This window comes from Athene noctua, chromosome 10, assembly GCF_965140245.1.
Source record: "Athene noctua chromosome 10, bAthNoc1.hap1.1, whole genome shotgun sequence".
Lineage (NCBI taxonomy): Eukaryota > Metazoa > Chordata > Aves > Strigiformes > Strigidae > Athene > Athene noctua.
The window spans coordinates 1369844-1387280 of NC_134046.1; the positions used below are offsets into that span (position 1 = coordinate 1369844).

Sequence of the window (17437 nt, forward strand, 5' to 3'; positions counted from 1 at the left end):
ACTTGTGACACTGTCCTGTAGACAGCGTGTCCTGGTACCTGTCCACGGTGAAGACGTGCAGTGGCTGAGACCCCAGCACGGGCACTTCCTACTATCTTGAAGAGCAAACACGGGATGTTTTTGCACCCAAACCCAAGCCCCCAAACTGCTGAGCAGCTAGCACCCAGGCTGCTCACACTCTTCCTTCCCCCGTCGCTGCAGAAGTTCCCAAAACAGGAAGAAAGGCAGAAGTATTGAAAAAATCATGTATTTAAAACGCACACGGTAAGAAAATGGCATGTAAGCACTGAGCCCATCCTGTCTCCCCCGAGCACCTCCAGCTCAGGGCTCCTCCACTGCTGCTCCCCAAACCAGCACCATGGGTACTTCACCCTCAACAAATGGGATGAGAGCACCCTGACCCAGCCACAAACTCACATCTGCTGCCCCTTTACGCCCAGTAAGGCAGGGGAAGCCCCTTCCCTAAGGCTTCTAGACACTGCCCAGCATGTACTGAAGGAGCTTTCACTGCCCATAAAGATCATCACTAATATTAGAAATAGTTATGCTTTATTTCAGTTCTCATCTTCCTCTGCAACCCTCCCTCCCTTGCAGAAACCAAGCACAAGGTCAACCCCCGTGGGCACCTGGGGAGATGGCACAAAGGCCCGGGGCTGAGGCTGGCTGGGTCATGGCGAGTTGAAAGCAGTCTCAGTTATCACCCAGCAGGCTGCACAGTCGCCAGAGATGGGGAAAGAGAATCTCTGAGGGTGCTTACAGTCCAAGGGGCGGGGATAAGGCCAATGCTTTTTGAATGCTCCCACTTGGTCCCTGCTGCAGATGAGCCCCTAACAACTAGCGACAAACAGCAAACATCTATGTGGCCAGCAGTCCTCCCCCTGTTGTGCTTAACCCACAAGGCAAAACAGTGAACAAAGCTGCTAAATGGACTTGGCTGGGCATTTAGCTAATTAATTCTGTTCTATTTACAAGGTCTTCAGCAGCTCAGCATTCCCTCAATCCATAAGGCACAAAGTGAGCAAGAGAATGTGCAGCTTAGTCCTGCTGGATCACGATCTCCGCGGTGCCCCTGGAAGGGCTGCAGGGGGAAGGTCTCGTCTCACAAACGCTGCTGCAGCCTCAGAACTGCTGGAGAATCAGCTTCCGCTTCACATCCCGGCTGAACCTGTTCATCCTGAACACTTCACTGTCGTAGAAGGCAGAGAGGTTGTGGATGTTGATCTGCCGGGCCTGGGAGGGGGAGGAGGAGGTAAATGCTTAGTTTAAAAAAAAAAAAAAACCAAAAATCAGAACCTTGTGGTTTTCCATAGCAGAGGCCGCATAAATGTGTCAGTCAGCAATCTCTGCTCTGCTCAGCAGGAACCAGAACCGCAGCAGCAGGGGAGGCTGCAGGTCAGGAGGGAAGGAGCGCTGGCAGAGCTGAGCTGAGCGAAGGGAGGCTGCTGGCTCAGCACCTGCCCGCTCCCAGCTTGTCCTTTTACCTCCGCTAGAGCTAGAACATTACTGTCCAGAAGCCCCTAATACCTCACCCGTGGGAAACAGCTTTGCAGGAGGCCTCTGACTGGGGGGGGTCACACCGGCAGCACCAAGCTGGAAGTAACTACTTGCACATTTGGTGCAAGGAGCAGAAAAGCAGCGGCCCAGGAATCAAATACTGCTTTAGAGCCAAGCAAGGTCAAGACACAGCGCAGAAAGGCAGAGCCAGGAGCGCAGCCTCTGGACCAGGATACGGATGCGTTGAGGAGGAGGAGGGTGAGCCTCAGGGGGGATTGGGAAAGTTCACACAAGCAGAGATTTTTCTGCTCGTTGCTTCTTCCAACAAAGATTCCAGGGAACTTGTGTCCTCGTTCACCTGCAAAGCACCAGCCGCACTGCAGGATTTACCCCTCCAAACCCGAAGCTTTATAAAGCACAAGGGGAGCAGAGACAGACGAGACAGCCCCGATTCTGGGTTACACTGATGAACACCATTTTTTTTCTGGTACCATACCTCAGGAAGGGAAGTTACAAGTCTGAGAACACCTCTGGTTCAGAGGCTGCAGAGAGCAGGAACCAAACCCAGGGAAGAAGGCTTGTCACGACATGCCCGTACCTTATCCACCAGGTCCTTCTCTGGGACTTCTATGGCGTCCTGCTGGGCCCCGTAGCGGTTCCGCTGGTACATCACCTGCTCTGCCACCAGCTGCTTCAGGATGAACAGCAGCAGCTCGTTGTTGTCTCTCTTGAATGAGAGGTACCGGGAGAACGTCTGGGAGGGAGGATGAGATGAGCCGAGAAGGTCGTCAGGAACCCAGTGACACCCTGGAGCCTCCTGTGCCCAACACCAGCCCACACCCCTCCTCCCACTGAGCACAAGGGGAACCAAGTGACAGCGCTGTCACCTGTGCCCTAAACGTCTCTTGAGGGACTTCTGCCTTGCCAAGGCAGCCCTTGGCGGCCGTGACACTGCTGGCTGCTGTTAGACCCACTAAACACCTCTGAAGGGGCCTCCTCCCCAGCCCCGGAGCTCTGGGGGGCTGGCAGTGCACTGCTGGGGTGGAAGCAGCCATGGGAGGGCCAGCCCTGGGGAAGGTGGGGAGCAGCTTCCCTTAACCCAACTGTCCTGTGCCTCCACAGCAAATGCTCGCACTTGGCTGGATGTCTGCAGCCAAAGAAAGAGGCCACGAGTCGTCCAGACTGAGGGCAGACACTTGGAGTGGATAAATGCCAGGCTGTGGCCAGCCAAGAGCTGTTTGGAGCCAGCCTCTGCCACTCAGAGAAAAGGGCAGACTGGGCACTAAACCACAGTGAGCGCTGCCCTGGGGTTAACCGTCCCCTGAGGAGCCCCAGAAAAAACGTGAAGAAACTGCCTGCTCGGCTTGATCACCCGGAGGCAGCAGCGGGAGCCCTGTGCCAAATAGCAGGGAAGGCGTCAAAAAATAAAAAGAGAGAGGTGGCAGTGCTTTTGATGCAGAGGCACAGGGCACACTTCCTTCTCATCCCCCCAAAACCACTGCCCCACCTCAGGCTAACGAAGGACAGTGATGTAGCAGCACCTTCAGGCTCCACCTGCAGAGCCTGGGAGAGCCTCATCCCGCGGGCAGGGCAGGGCAAGGCGGCTGCAGCCACTGCCCCGGCTCGGGCGGCGCTCACCTTGCGCATGCTCCGCATCACGCTGAACTTCTGCGTGTCGACGAAGCTCTCCAGCATCACCCTGATGGCCATGTTGACGTCATCTTCCACCACGTAGTCCCGCAGGTGCATGCGGGCGTGAGCCTCGGCCATGCGGATCATGGACTCGATGTGTCGCACCGTGATGGGGATGCTGCCGGTTGCCTGCAGGGGGAGAGGAGAAGGCAACTCCTTACCGAAGGATAAAAGACATGGGGCGAGACAGGTGGATTCTGGCCTAGGACCCACTTCACAAAGCTGCAGGGAGCTGCTCCTGGACCTCTGAGGAGGCTCTGCACAGGCTGGGAACAGGCTCCCTGCTCAACATTTTAACTCAGGAGGGTGCGAGGGGATGCTACGTGGGGTCCCTCTTTGCCATTATTCAGTGCCTTGTTTCCTCCAGCAACTTTTAGGAAGGGTTAAAGAAACAAAAAGCCAGTTAAAAAAGGTAAGAGAGAGCTTTCCCAAGCTCCAAAACCCTCCTTCTGATGTCAACAAATTCCACTTCCACTTGGGAGACAACAAAATGAGCCTGAAAGATCCCACGGCCAAGAGAAGGGCATTTCTGCAGAGATGCGCTCCCTGTGCAGTACCAGGAGCGTATGGGCCTGAGTGAACACAAGCATCCCCTCCCGGGGGGCTGCCAGACTGGGTGGCAAGAGGAGGATTGTGCTGTCACAGTCACTAGTACATGTGTCCAGCCCATCAGTCCGCAGATAACCACAGGCAAGACTCTGCATTTAGATGAAGAATCATCTGTTCAGCAGACACTGCAGGATCCGCCCGTCTCTCACAAAACAGTGGCACAGACTTTTGTGACAGGAATGGCAAGAATGTGTCAACATATGCTGGAGCAGTCTCAGGCTGAGTTGCAGGCTACATACACGCTTCCTCCCCCCTTTCCTCAGTATTCTCACCATAGACTCTTTCCTCAGGTCACTGTACATCCGGGCCACTTTGTCCTGGTCCATCTGGTTGAGTTTGGGGTGGACCTTTTCTTTGGCATAGATGATGTATTTCCTCAGGATCTCCTGGGGAATGGGCTCAACCCCGTATGTGTTGGGAAGAGCGACCTCACTGGCGTCCCCATTCACTGCCTCCTTGCTACTCGGGTGGTGCTTGACATGGCTGCCAACAACGAACCGGGCAAGCATTTCATCCTACAAGAGAGCAGTGGAGAAGAGGACCCTGTAAACCCTCCCTGGCTAGCCAAACTCAGCAGGATGCTCAGCCGCAGCTGCCCAACAGCAGCGTGACAAGCCCTGCACAAGCTCAGACTCACAGCACAGCTCGTACCTGCACAGGGTCCACCGTGTCTCTCACCACGCACAGGATATCGAATCGAGAGATGATGGGCTCAGTCAGGTCCACGTTCTCCGAGAAAGTCAACGACGGGTCGTATCGCCCGCCTGGAACACAGAGACAAGTATTAAAGTCAAACACAGGCTCTAGGGCTAGAGCTTTGAAGCAAGGAGACTCTCCTGCACAGAGAGATCTGGAGAAAGCAGGCACAGGGAGGGGAGGCCGTGCCGCACTTCTCAGCACAGCAGCACTCACACTGGACCCTGCAACAGTCCTGTGGCCTCTCAGCACTTACCTATGGGATTGGCAGCAGCAATAACGGTGCAGCGAGCTTGCAAGGATGTAACGATGCCTGCTTTGGAGATGGAAATGCTTTGCTGCTCCATGGCCTCGTGGATGCTGGTCCTGTCTTGATCGTTCATCTATGAGAAAGCAAGAATGACTTACACTGAATCTATGTTTAGACCCACTGCCCAACACACCAAGGGAGGTCAGCTCCTGGTGCTCTGAACAGGTTACAAACTGCTCCATAGACTAGTAAGGGCCTAAGCAAACTGCAGGAATCTCAGTCAGCTGGGAGACGGCACCCCGAGTTACAGTCTCCTCATCAGAGGCTGCAGCTGGTCCCTCCAGAGCTAAGCCTTCCCGCAGAAATGAAATCGGGACTCACCTTGTCGAATTCATCGATCAGGCAGACCCCTCTGTCAGCCAGCACGAGGGCTCCCGCCTCCAACGTCCACTCCTTGCTGACCGGGTGCCTCTGGACATAGGCCGTGAGGCCCACAGCGGAAGCACCCTGCCCGGTGGTGAAGATTGCTCTGCTAGACGCCTTCTCTATGTACTTCAGAAACTGGGATTTCGCAGTACCGGGGTCCCCGCACAGGAGCACGTTGATGTCACCACGGACTTTGTGTTTGCCACCTACAACAGGAAGGGGAGAGACATCAGCAGCTGAGCGCGTGGCCTGAGAGCACCCCTGCCCTGAACACCACGGAGCTGCAGGGAAGGCAAAGAGTAGGCAGGGAAACACCTCACAGGGAAGCGGAGAGAAAAAGAAAGTCAGCTTTGGAGGCAGTCCCACGTGTAGGACAGCATTTCTAACCTTGCTGAACACATCCTTCTAAGAAGACATTAACAAATCACGACACCAAAAGGTCAAACCTCTGTCAGGGCATCAAACAACCTCCTAGAGGAGGAGGAGGGACAAAAACTTGCCCAGGTTTGCAGCAGGAGCTGTTTTCAGTCTTAGTGTTTCTACTGTCACACCAGAGTTTTCAATGTGATAAAAGCAGCCGTTTCCATCAGCTATCCCTCAGTCTGTTACCTCATCTGTCACCAAGACACACACAACTCACAACTCCAACCGTTCTCACTGCCACGCTGCCGACAAACCCAGACCCATTTGCCTCCCGCTGAGCGAAGCGGCCCCAGGGAGACGAGTGACACTCACCTGGGTTTTTGGGCTCTCCACCGAAGAGAGCTAAAGCCAAACCCCTCTTGATATCTTCATGCCCATAAATAGATGGGGCAATGCTGGCAAAAATCTGAAAGGAAAACCAGAGGAGTTGTCCAGGGAATATCGTTTCCCATTCTGGACAGAATTTGGCAGGAATACCATCAAGGTGCTGTAACTACAGTTACCCTTCTGATACCGTTGTAGCCAAAGAGCCTTTTATTATCCAAAGTGAGGGGGCCTTTCCCAAGGTGACTACCCACCCACAGTCCCTTAAAGGCGCTTCACAAAAACGGTGCTGTTGGGACGCCGCAGACTGTGTAGTCTTGTGCTGGAAGCTGCTGTCACGGCCTCCACGCTCCTGCTGTACACAAAGTACATCGTGGTGACTGTTATCGGCTGGTGCAAAGCTGGAGACCTTGATCTGAGACTTACCCACTACACAGGATAGTGGCTGAATGGGCTATGCCGCACATGAATTGTCATCATGGTTAAATATTATGAACAACTGGGTTATTTTCTCACGGGTGTTCTGATAACAGCCTGACGCTGGAGAGTACTGACGTTAAAAACCAGCCCTGGCTCAGCTGAAGCTGCTCCACCCACTGGGAGTCAACATAAAACCAGCACGACCAAGGCAAGAGAGGGAGGTCCCGGTATTAGAGCTTAAACCTGACCCAAGAGAGGTTGAACATCACCAATCCAGGAGCTTTGTTCTTTCAAGCACTGGAGTCAGGTCTTAGCAAGCCAAGATCCCTAACATGGCTTAAGCCAGTTAATAACATCCCTTTGAGGGCACTGGAGACTCAAGTACTGGCCCCTGAGAACACTTCCCTCACTTTGCTTTCAAGATACGGGGAGAGAAAACAAGGATCAGATGTAAGCAGAGTCCGAGTGCCTCCCACCTGCCTTCCAGTCCTGTTGTCATGTGGAAGGCTGAGAATGAAGGGGAGAAACAGAAAACGTGACCCTCAAAAGTACAGTGGAAGTTTCTTATTTACTTCCTTCCTACAACTCGCTCTCATCAGCAGCTGTCCGAGAGCTACAGAAGACCACTCAGAGGGAACTGGGATTTCTAGAAGTTTTTTAACCACTGTTCAGGCAGCCCACACCTTTCATCATTTCTGATCCAGCTGCCAGGTGATGGCAAGCGATCAGCAGGAAAGGAAGGGACGTCTGAGGCTGACCCACCTTCTCCCCAATTTGCTCATCCTTGGACAGACCCACAATCACTTTCACGTCTTCATCGGTCAGTTCGCCAATCGCCAGCTTGTTGTCCTTCTTGGTGATGTGGTTGGCCAGGATCACGGTTGCGAACACTGGGAACCCGTTGGCAGTGTTCAAGGAGCCATCATAGTTGTTGTGGTAGATCCCTGTGAGCTCCTGGGAACCAGAAGATGCTGCGTCAGTGCCTGAACAGGACCACACAGACCCCTTCTCAAATGCATCTGAGGACAACCCCTCCCCACAGCCCCACAGATGTGCCTGTGATGTCATTGTCAGAGCTCAAAAACACTCTGTGCTCACCTCACACTTCAGTCCACAGAATCATCCAGGATGGAAAAGCCCTTGCAGCTCCTCCAGCCCAACCATGACCCTCCCCCTGACCCTTCCCAACTCCCCCAGATCCCTCAGCGCTGGCTCAGCCCGACTCTTCAACCCCTCCAGGGATCCCGGGGACTCCCCCCTGCCCTGGGCAGCCCATTCCAACGCCCAACAGCCCCTTCTGCACAGAAATCCTTCCTCAGAGCCAGCCTGACCCTGCCCTGGGCAGCTTGAGGCCATTCCCTCGGGGCCTGGCGCTGGCTCCTTGGCTCCAGAGACTCATCCCCCCTCTCTGCCCCCTCCTGGCAGGGAGTTGCAGAGGGCCAGGAGGTCTCCCCTCAGCCTCCTCTTCTCCAGACTGAACCCCCCCAGTTCCCCCAGCCGCTCCCCAGCAGACCTGTGCTCCAGACCCTGCCCCAGCTCCGTTGCCCTTCTCTGGCCACGCTCGAGTCATTCAATGGCCTTTTTGGGGTGAGGGGCCCAAAACTGAACCCAGGAATTGAGGGGCGGCCTCCCCAGTGCCGAGCCCAGGGCTCAGATCCCTTCCCTGTCCCTGCTGGCCACGCCAGTGCTGACACAAGCCAGGATGCCATTGGCCTTCTTGGCCACCTGGGCACACTGCTGGCTCATTCTCAACCCCCCCAGGTCCCTCTCTGACCGGCAGCTCTCCAGCCACTCCTCCCCAGGCCTGTAGCCCTGCTGGGGGTTGTTGTGGCCCAAGGGCAGCCCCCGGCATTTGCCCTCAGTGAAACTCCCCCAGTTGGGCTCAGCCCATGGCTCCAGCCTGGCCGGGTCTCTCTGCAGAGCCTCCCTGCCCTCGAGCAGATCAACACTCCCACCCAACTGGGTGTCATCTGCAAACTGACTGAGGGGGCACTCGATCCCCGTGTCTACATCATCGATAACGTTCTCACAGTGTACTCACAATCTCATCCCCTGGCTTGCAGCTGTCGACCAGGTCGGCGAGGAGAATGGCATCCTTGGAGCGGGGCAGCCTGCCAGCAGCCACCTTCCCAGGGCTCTCCTGGATTTTAATGCGCTGATAGTTCTGATAGACTGTCTGCAGCAACAAAATAAAAGTTACCGAGCAAGTCTGGCGGGCATCAGCACAGCTGATGCTTCTCAAAGGCACCTCACCAGAGAAGCCTCATTCAGAGATTTACTATGGTTAGAAAACTACGGGCATGAGAGGATGGAGCAATTCCAGGGCACGATGGGCAACAATGGGGAGAGGAAAGCACTTTGCCACATCTCACTTTGTCCACCCAAATACCAGACCGGTTCCTGGGAGAAGGGTGCTCCACTTGTGACACTTGGAGATATCAAAGCAAAGAATGAAAGTCAGGAAGCTCCATATCGATGATTTTGCTACTGCCTCTAGTTTCCTTAGCTGGCAGATCAGGAAATACTGACCTGACCTGGGAAGGAGGAGGGCTGGACAGTCTGCGTTTGTGTTTCTACAACATGGAAAGGCAACTGCCTACCACAGAGTGTGGCAAAAGATTTAGCCCAAACACTTACAATGAGGCAATAAATGACTTCTGGCTGCTAAATTGGGCAGATTCTAGGTCAAGAGCTCAAATACCCAAGATCTACCTTCACAGACCCCTGGATAGAGCAGCAGACCCCCCTCCCGGCACGAAGCCTGTTCAGAGGGTGGGAGCCAAGGCGGGGCTGGGAGGAACAGGCAGCGTGAGGGCATGGGCAGGACGAGGCAGGCCGGCACTTCTCTTACCTCTTCCATGTTGATTTCAAAGGGGCCCAGAGACTGACACTCTGGACAAGAACCGGGTTTCACCTCCTGGTTCTGGGACTGGAAGAAGGGTCCCAGGATGAAGCTGCACTTGCTGCAGTTGTATTTGACCATGCTGAGCTGAGGCAGGACCCCTGTGCAGCTCGTCACCACTCCGCTGGTCCGGATCAGCTGATTCAAGTGCAGTTGCCTGAGGAAAGACACAGAGATGCTAGATGCCTGCAGGGCACAGAAAGCAGAACACCCTGCAGAAATACTCTTGCTACAAGGTACAACCCCCAAAGGCCTAGTGAGAAACAGTTATAAGTGGGAGTTTTCTACCAAGGTTTGTGTTTTACCTTGGGGACACTGAAATCTCATCCTGAATGACTTTTTTTCCCTGTAATAAGCTCAGGCATCCTGCTAGACTTACCCAGAGGTTTAGCTAGCAGATGAGTCACCCTCAGCCCCCAAAGCCTGCTTCTGGCCACTGAATTACAGAATTCACAGAAGCCACTGCTGGTAATTCTGCTCCTTACCTGAGCGACCGCAGCTCTTCCACCAGAGGGAGGTAGGAGATACGGACATGGATCTCCTGAGCAATACGATCATATTTGGGGTACATGGCCAACACCACTTCCTTGGCGGCCTCATCAAAGATCTTCAGCATTTCTGCTGGGGCCTCAGGCAGAAAGTAGGCAAGGACATGTTCCTGGGCTGCCAGATCCTCGTAGTTCACCACCAGACTCTCTCTGTTCTCTTAAGAAAAAGATGGGGTGAATTGTATTTTCAGCTCCCCAAGGAGTGCAAAAGAGCATCAGAACAGACACGCCTGTGTCCTGCAGTCTGCAGATGTCTGCAGCTTCCCTGAAAAATGTTTAGGGGCCAAGAATTTGAAAATGGCTGGAAAACTCTTTTTAATTTATTTCTCTGACAATTTCTTCATCAGTACCAAGCTTGTGATTGCTCTTCTCCCGTTCAGCACAGGTACTTCCCAGGCTCAGTGTTCCTGAGGCTCAAAAGCCTCAGCCCAACACACAACTTTCCCACAGGCCTCCAGAAAACACAAGTTAAGAGGAGAGACAACTGTGCTGAACAGCTGGCAAAAACCGTCAGTGTCTCTCGTTCCTGGAAAGGGAAAAGACAAATGCCTTTCATCTCCTATAACACTGTGTAACACTGACCCTGATCCACCACTCAAGCTTCTGGAGGTTCCACCGCTGTGTAAAGAAGAAATACAAACAACTGCAGTTACATGAGCTGTTCCTAGATGTGACAATTTCTGCTTTTAAAATGTATCCGTGACAGCCTTAATGGCTGCTCCTTCTGGCAGTGCCTAGTCAGAATTCAGGGCTACAACACTGACATGGTTTTCAAAGTCACAAGGTCTATTTGTGTCCCCTCACTGGATAATCCAGTTTCCAGTGTGAGAAAGTAACCGGCACAGACAGCAAGCAATTGTTCTCTCTTTCAGATCACAAACCTGCAGACCACTGTCTGCTCCCCCACACATTCTTTTGCTAGCATTTCTACGATATGAATATTAATGAGTAGCGGATGCCAGGGGGCCTTCTAATTAGTCAGCCAGAATCAAAGAAGACAGCAGACATGTTTCCATTATTCATTTATCCCCATCAGCATCCGGGTTTCTTAAAGTGCTGACTCAATGTCTGGGACAAACAGGGCAGGCAGAAAAAACCCACCAATGGACTGGATCACTGCAAAGTACCGTGGCCCACATAACGAAGAGGAGCCTCTGATCACCCAGCCCTACCTTTGCACATGTCGCTGATCCTCTCCTTGAAGACATTGTGCCCATGGTCATCCACATGGGTCTTCAAGAAGTTCTTGAAGCGGTTGTAGATCTCAAGTCGGGGAGCTGCCATGGAAACCCACTCCCTCACCGAATGCCCCTTCATATCTTCCAGATTCTCAATGCTCTCAATCATGTCTTCATCCTCCTCTTCCATGCCATCGGCAGCCCGTTCTGCCAGCCTCCTCTTCCGCGAAGGACGCTCTTCGTCTTCGTCGTCACTGTCTAAGGGTTGGGAGGAAAAATTGTTAAAGAGCTGGGATTCCCACTGCCACTCTCTGATCAGTCATGGTTGGATTGCACAGGCTGTGGAAGCACAGAGGTTCAGAACCTGGGGTACACCCAAGAACCATCCCAGGCCCAGCCTAAATCCAGCTGTAGCCTGGCTGCTACATCCTCCACAACACAGCTAAAGACTTTATGGGGGTAAATTTGTATTCAACAGCACACAGTCATGTCTTTAACACACCAAGGGAGGAAGGCCAAGGAATGGGCTTCCAAGTACATCAAAGGCCCTCCCACCCAGGCCACAGAAGGCTCTAGAGGAACATCAACACCAACAAACTCCACAACATACGCTCAGGAGAATCCCAAACCCTTGATACAGGCCCAGGATCCTGACTTTGTCTCAGTGAACACGTAACCAGAGGAACATACCACATGAGCTCCTAGGGAGCCCAAATCAAAGAGATCATGCACTGGGGAGCCCAGCCCAGAGATTTCACTGAGAGATCAAACATGCTGGAGGTCCGGGGACCTCCCGAGGGCCAGCTGACGGCCTGGCCCAGCAGCCTCCCCTGTACGTACCGTAGAGCAGCCCCCTCCTCATGCGGCCCATGCCCTGCTGCAGCTCGCGGTCTCGCTGCCTCATTTCTCGCTCCGCAGCTTCCCGCTGGCTGGCCGTCAGCTCCTCCACATCTTCATCGTCCAGGGCCAGGCCCTCAGCTTCATACACGTCCAGCTCGGGGATGGGGCGGTAGTCCCTAGCACACACACACAGAGCACCGAATCAGCCCAGGCTCCACAAAAGGTTTCTCCAGCCTTTCCCTGGCTGCTGCTGGGTCGGTGTCGGGGCAGTCGCTCTGCAGCAAGACTGACCACGTCGAGCAGGAAGGGGCTTCATGGCAGAAGATGCCCAGTGGTACAGAGGGCTCCAGCACCACGGTTAGGAATGCCAACATTCAAGGTTTTGTACTGTAAAGTTCAGCCCCTCGCCAGCAGGCCTGGCTGAGCAGAAACAGTTATGCCTGCAGGAGGAAGGAGCTGGGCTGGATGCACGTCACACATCCAGGGAGATCCTGGCCTACCCACACAGGATCACAACGGCACGGTGCTTCCAGCTTGCAATTTGCTCAGTTCCTCCAGGACTCTGATGATACCACGCGCTTGCAGGGCAAGCTTTTAGGGGAACACACTGACCTTTCTGCACTGTCCAGCAGCAATTCGGCCCCCTCACCCCAGCCACCAGCACAGCAGAGGGAACCCCCCATGGCTTAGAAACCCCCACTGTGTCTCTGGCTGCACCAAAACCCCATCCCCAGACCCAACGCCCCAGAAAGTAGCTCCCACCAGTTTCCTTACCTTTCCATCCCTTCCCCGATGAGCTCTTCTCCTTCCTCCTCCTCCTCGTCGGGGAGCCCCTCGGTCCCCAGGAGCCCTTCAGACTCATCCTCGAAGGGGGGCAGGTCCCGCCCGGGGCTGGATGTGAAGGCATCGCCCCGGCGTGAGCTGCGGATGGGGCTGGTGGCCGCCGCCTGTGCCTCAGAGGAGTCCTGCAAGGGCAGGGGGGAGAGGGTGAGGGGCCCGGGGTGTCACCACAGGGGATAAAAGAACTCATGTAGATAAGCAGACACTCCTTTATTAACGGCCAGGGAGCACAGGGGAGTCATCTCACCAACAGCACACCCCTAACCCGTGTAGCATGTTTATTATACAGGGTACAGCAACACATAATAAACAAGTGCTCATACATAGACACGATCATTCCCACAACTCAGTTTTCTTATTCCCTCCTCTTTCTGGCCACGCACACCTGAGCCCTGACATGAGTCGGGGGGCTGCTTCTGCAACCACCACGGACCACTGACTCAAAAGAAAGGCCCTCCAGGGCCCTTGGCTCAAGGACTTTGGCTCACATAGAGATTTTAACATGCTTCGAGACCCTTTCACAATGTATTTTTTAGAACACCTGGTCTAGAGGGCAATAAACCCTCCCTACCTGAACATCCTAACAACAGTACTTGCTCATGAGTCTAATTCTTGGAATAGAAATCTGGTTAATGGTTACTGCTGGCCTACACGGCCTGACCCTGGGACTTTACAGAGGGCTTTGTAGCAGCGTAACTGGTTGTCTGGTTATTCAAAATCATTCATTATTTAAACCCAAATCACCCAAAATCACTAAAATCGGCTCAAGTTAATAACAAACCGGTAACAGGAGCACCCCCCTCCCCGGCAGCGGGCCTCCGGGAGCCTCTGCCACGGGGGCGGCGGTCAGAAGGGGCCGCGGATCATCCTCTGTCGCGGGGAGGATGAAAATAATTCGCCCTCCTCGCAAATACCAGCGGAAAGGCAGGGGAGAGCGGGGGGAAACCCGCCCTCCGCGCCCGGGGCTGCTGGGCGCAGGCGAGAGGCTCCGACCCCCCCCTCGCCCCGACCCGGGTCTCCTCTCCGGAGGGAAACCTCCCCGGCCAGCGCACCCCCGCACCCCCGCGGACCCCGCGCGCCCCTGACCGCAGTGCCGGGGCCCCCGCGGCGGGAGGCACCGGGGGCGAACCCCGCAGCCCGCTCACCGCCATCTCCGCCGCCTCTTCCTGCCCCGCCGGATCCCGCGCGAAAACTCACCCACGTGGTCAGCAAAAGCGCGCGAAAGCTCATGAATAATGGAGAGGCTCGGGGGCGGGCCCCGCCCCGCTGCCTGAATATGGATGAGGCGGTGGGCGGGGGCCTGGAGCGGGCGGGGGCCACGGCTGTCAGCCTGGGCACGGCCGAGGGGTCTCCTGGTGGTCAGCAGTGGCAAACTGTGTCTAATTTTGGCAAATTTGGGGCATTTCCCTCCCGCCGGGAACCTGAGCCACGGGAGAGATCCCAGAGATCCCACTGGGAATTCCAGTGTCCGTGTTCCCATGTCGGCCGGTAAAATCAAGTCTGGCTTGGCCAGGTTTGCCACTGCCCCCGCTTGAGTCACCTTTGGTCAGGTTCTCAGTAAAACTACTAGAGGTAGGAAGGGGGTTCCGGCGTTCGGGTTGGGGTTTTTTTGTGTGTCAGTCTGTAGGCAATGACACTAACCGGAGCAGTTCTGAAGAACAGACACGTCTGTCTCTGCAGCTGCTTGGTGCAGCGAGCAATGCCATTTAGGAGAGGAATTGAAGAACTGTCCCACAGGAACTGGAAGAGGAATTTAGAGAGACAAAACAAACAAGGGGATGATGTTTGGGGAGGTGGTGAAACACTTCCACTCCAGCCACAGGCTCTTTCATAATGTGGTGGCTTAGATTTTGTCTTCTCTGAAGGGTTTCTGATTTAATATCAGGCTATTTGTGCTCCTGCTGCACTCCAGCATGCGGCAGTAACCCTGAAAGAGGAGACACCAGAAGCAAAAGTGACTAAAGAGGCAGCTGACAATCATAGACCTGAAATGGCTCTTCCAGGAGAGCCGCTGGATGAATCAGCCGGGGACTGATATAGCAAAGCCGGAGCAACGCGATATAAATAGGAGCGTGGCTCAGCCTCTTCTCTGCGCCACACGACAGGGAGCTGGCTGCTGCTCGGAGTGAAGCAGGCACAGGGGTCCCCCCAGAGATGTGCCCACCTCTCAGCTACCAGAGGCCACCATGGCTGGAAGGAAGGGCCCTGTGTAAGGCCTGGGAAGGCCCAGGTGGATGAACCCGTCTCCCTCACAGCTTTCCTGTCCGTCCTCCCCAGCAGCCCAGGGACCGTGCCCTTGATTTCACCGCTCTCTTTGGGTGCCAGTCACAAGGGGTGAGCTGGGGCGCTCAGTCTCTTTGGGAAGGGATGAGGTTGGGCAGATAAAACCAGCCCTAAAATCAGGTGGCTGCTGTGCACGGGACAGGGCTCCTTCTGCTGTTGCTAGAGATGATGCGCTGGGGCATGGGAGAGGGCTGAGACGCAGACAGGGCCCGGGCTGCTCGCTGGGGTGAGCTCAGCTGAGCATCAAACTCCCAAATATCAAAATGCGACCCTAGAATTTTGCAGGTTGGTGGCTGACAGCACAGCAGGAGACCTGGAGACTGAATTTCCTGTGGAAAGAAGGTCAGAGACACAGGAATACAGCCCCCCTGGTATCCTGTGGTGCAAATTTGTGCCTAATACTAGAAATCAGTGGGTTGGTAGAGAACCTCTGAAACAAGACAGGCACATCTGTCCTTGCCGTTGCTCAGCACCTGAACAGCAAAGCAGGTGAGAAGTAATGTCCTGTCCAGTAGACTGATCTAATAAAAGCTGGAAGAGTATTTTAGAGAGATCAAATGACCTAGAAGAATGGAATTTGGTGGCGATACGAGGGTGTAATGCTGTCCTGGAAGAGATGACAGCAGACTGCTGCAGGTACAGCACCAAGTGGCAGCTTTCCTTGGGGCCCTCGAGGTTATACCAAGGCTGCTAAATGTCACCTCTTGTCTTGCTTCAGCTGGCGACAGCAGGTGACACCGCGAGGCCAAGGCAGCGAGCTCGCCATCTTTGGGCACTGCTTGGAGGAGATGCGGCCCTCGGCTGGAGCGGGAGCGAGCACGTGTGGGGTTAAGGAGATGGGGCAGTCCTTGGAGGCGGGAAAGAGCAGAGTTATGTCTGCAGACACCATGTTCAGGCTGAAAGGTACGGGTTGTTAATACAAAGGAACCATAAGTGTGGATTTCCCACCTCCTCTGTTACACACAAGCAGTGAGGAAGGCAGGATCTAAAGTGTCGCAGCCCTTGCAGTGGCACCCAGCAGTCTTCTGCCTGAGAGGCAGCTTTTGGATCTGGTGTCCCAGGCGCTGGGCTCCAGCCTCAGATTGAATCAGATGGAAAGAGCAGGTGGATTGGAAAGCAAAATCTCTCGTTCTGACACAGTTATGTGGGAGGTAACATGTTCAATTAGTTAGTGCCTGAGGCTACGAGTGAGAAGACATGGATTTTAGTCCTGGTTCTGTTACCAAGGCACTTTTCAGACAGAAGCACTCCACCTCTCTTTAAACAGAAACGTCCCTTCTATAACTCAGAGATGTTGGTGCCTGTCAAGCCTTCGAGCTTGGATCCCTAAATAGAGCATGCAAAAATATAGCAACATACCATTAACCTGAACGACAGTGTGAGAAGAGACAAGCTATGGACCAGCTTCTCCAGATGTCATTCCAAAGGCATGACACCAGCCCAAAAACCTCTTTCAACCCAGTGGAAAATCAGAGGAACAGGGCTGAGGTAGGAAGGAAACACAGTCTCAGGGTACATCCTCTCCATGAGGCTTGCTGCAGCGAAGCTGGAAGATTAAACCCGAGAGGAGGATCAAGCAGACTGAAGTTGCGACAGATTTATGTGTGGGGTGGGTCTGAAACCCTCTGTGCGTGCTGCTTGCTGGAGCAGGGCACGCTAACTTGATTAACGTGGGGATCTTCGAAAGAGGCATAGGCTTTGTACAGCAAATTTCAGCTTAGCAAAAGCCTTGCTATAGAAGCAATCCCTAGACCCCCAGGTGAACAACGGTTAGAAAACCAAGCCAGAATTTATCCTCCAGTCCTTGAAATGACTCCGATAACAAGCATCCCCCTTGAAACTGTTCACAGTCAGACAGCTCTTACTACTGATATTTAGGCAGTTATTTCCTTTAATTTCCCTTTTAAATGTTGGCTCATTTATCCCAGTTGTTTCCTTGTTTAATAAACTTCTCTTTTCTTTGCCTGGTGTTTGCACCTCCAAATCCTGGTAATTATTTATCATGTTTCCCTTTAGCTGCTATTCTCCAAGCTATGCCGAGTTAGTTCAGTCAGCTTTAAACCTTCCTTACAAGCCAAACTCTCCAGGTTGTTAATTATTCTCCCCCGTAGGAACTTGATTATAGGATCTGGTCCGTGGAAGAAAATTAACTCCCCTGCCTTGAAATCAATAATTCTACAGAAGCAGCCCGTTCCTCCTGGCCTTGGAGGTGCGCAGCCGTGCTGGCTCACACCAGCGATTGCTGCCAGGTGCGATGCCGGGTTGTGTGGGCTGGCCTGGGCTGAGGGTCAGGCTGGAGCCGCCGCAGCCCGCGTGTTACAGGCAGCACCTCGCACCGCCGGCCTGCGGCGGGGCCAGGCCCGGGGTCACGGCCCTGCCTGCCCCCCACGCCACACCAAGATGGCGGCAGGGCCTGGCAGGCCCGGGTGAGCCGCTGATGCCACGGCTCCTGCGCAGTGAGGCGTGCGGGGGCAGGCCGGGGCACAGCCTGCGGGCAGCCGAGAGCCACGGG

General features: G+C 54.4%; 1 protein-coding gene across 2 annotated transcripts; it reads right to left on the reverse strand.

The window, feature by feature from the left end:
* Nucleotides 1-265: 265 nt before the first annotated feature.
* On the reverse strand, nucleotides 266-13891 carry MCM2 (minichromosome maintenance complex component 2). Of its 2 annotated transcripts, none has more exons than XM_074914081.1 (16): nucleotides 13840-13891; nucleotides 12577-12767; nucleotides 11803-11978; nucleotides 10957-11220; nucleotides 9722-9941; nucleotides 9186-9393; nucleotides 8376-8510; nucleotides 7097-7288; nucleotides 5903-5996; nucleotides 5123-5373; nucleotides 4748-4874; nucleotides 4447-4559; nucleotides 4068-4310; nucleotides 3133-3315; nucleotides 2093-2248; nucleotides 266-1230 (listed from the first exon to the last, which is right to left on the reverse strand). In XM_074914081.1, the coding sequence occupies exons 1-16, from the start codon at nucleotides 13870-13872 to the stop codon at nucleotides 1120-1122; spliced, it is 2697 nt and encodes an 898-aa protein (XP_074770182.1). In that variant the 5' UTR covers nucleotides 13873-13891; the 3' UTR covers nucleotides 266-1119. The 2 variants fall into 2 exon arrangements, with proteins under 2 accessions (XP_074770182.1, XP_074770183.1); XM_074914082.1 differs by lacking the exon at nucleotides 13840-13891 and adding an exon at nucleotides 13788-13829.
* Nucleotides 13892-17437: the final 3546 nt, after the last annotated feature.

Excerpts from the sequence above, each read along its gene's own strand:
- MCM2 (XM_074914081.1), bottom strand. The coding sequence starts at position 13,872 with ATGAGCTTTCGCGCGCTTTTGCTGACCACGTGG. Across the intron at positions 9,942-10,956 it reads GATCAGCGACATGTGCAAAG|AGAACAGAGAGAGTCTGGTG; the intron begins GTAGGGCTGGGT and ends CTTTTTCTTAAG. Across the intron at positions 5,997-7,096 it reads ATGAGCAAATTGGGGAGAAG|ATTTTTGCCAGCATTGCCCC; the intron begins GTGGGTCAGCCT and ends TTTTCCTTTCAG.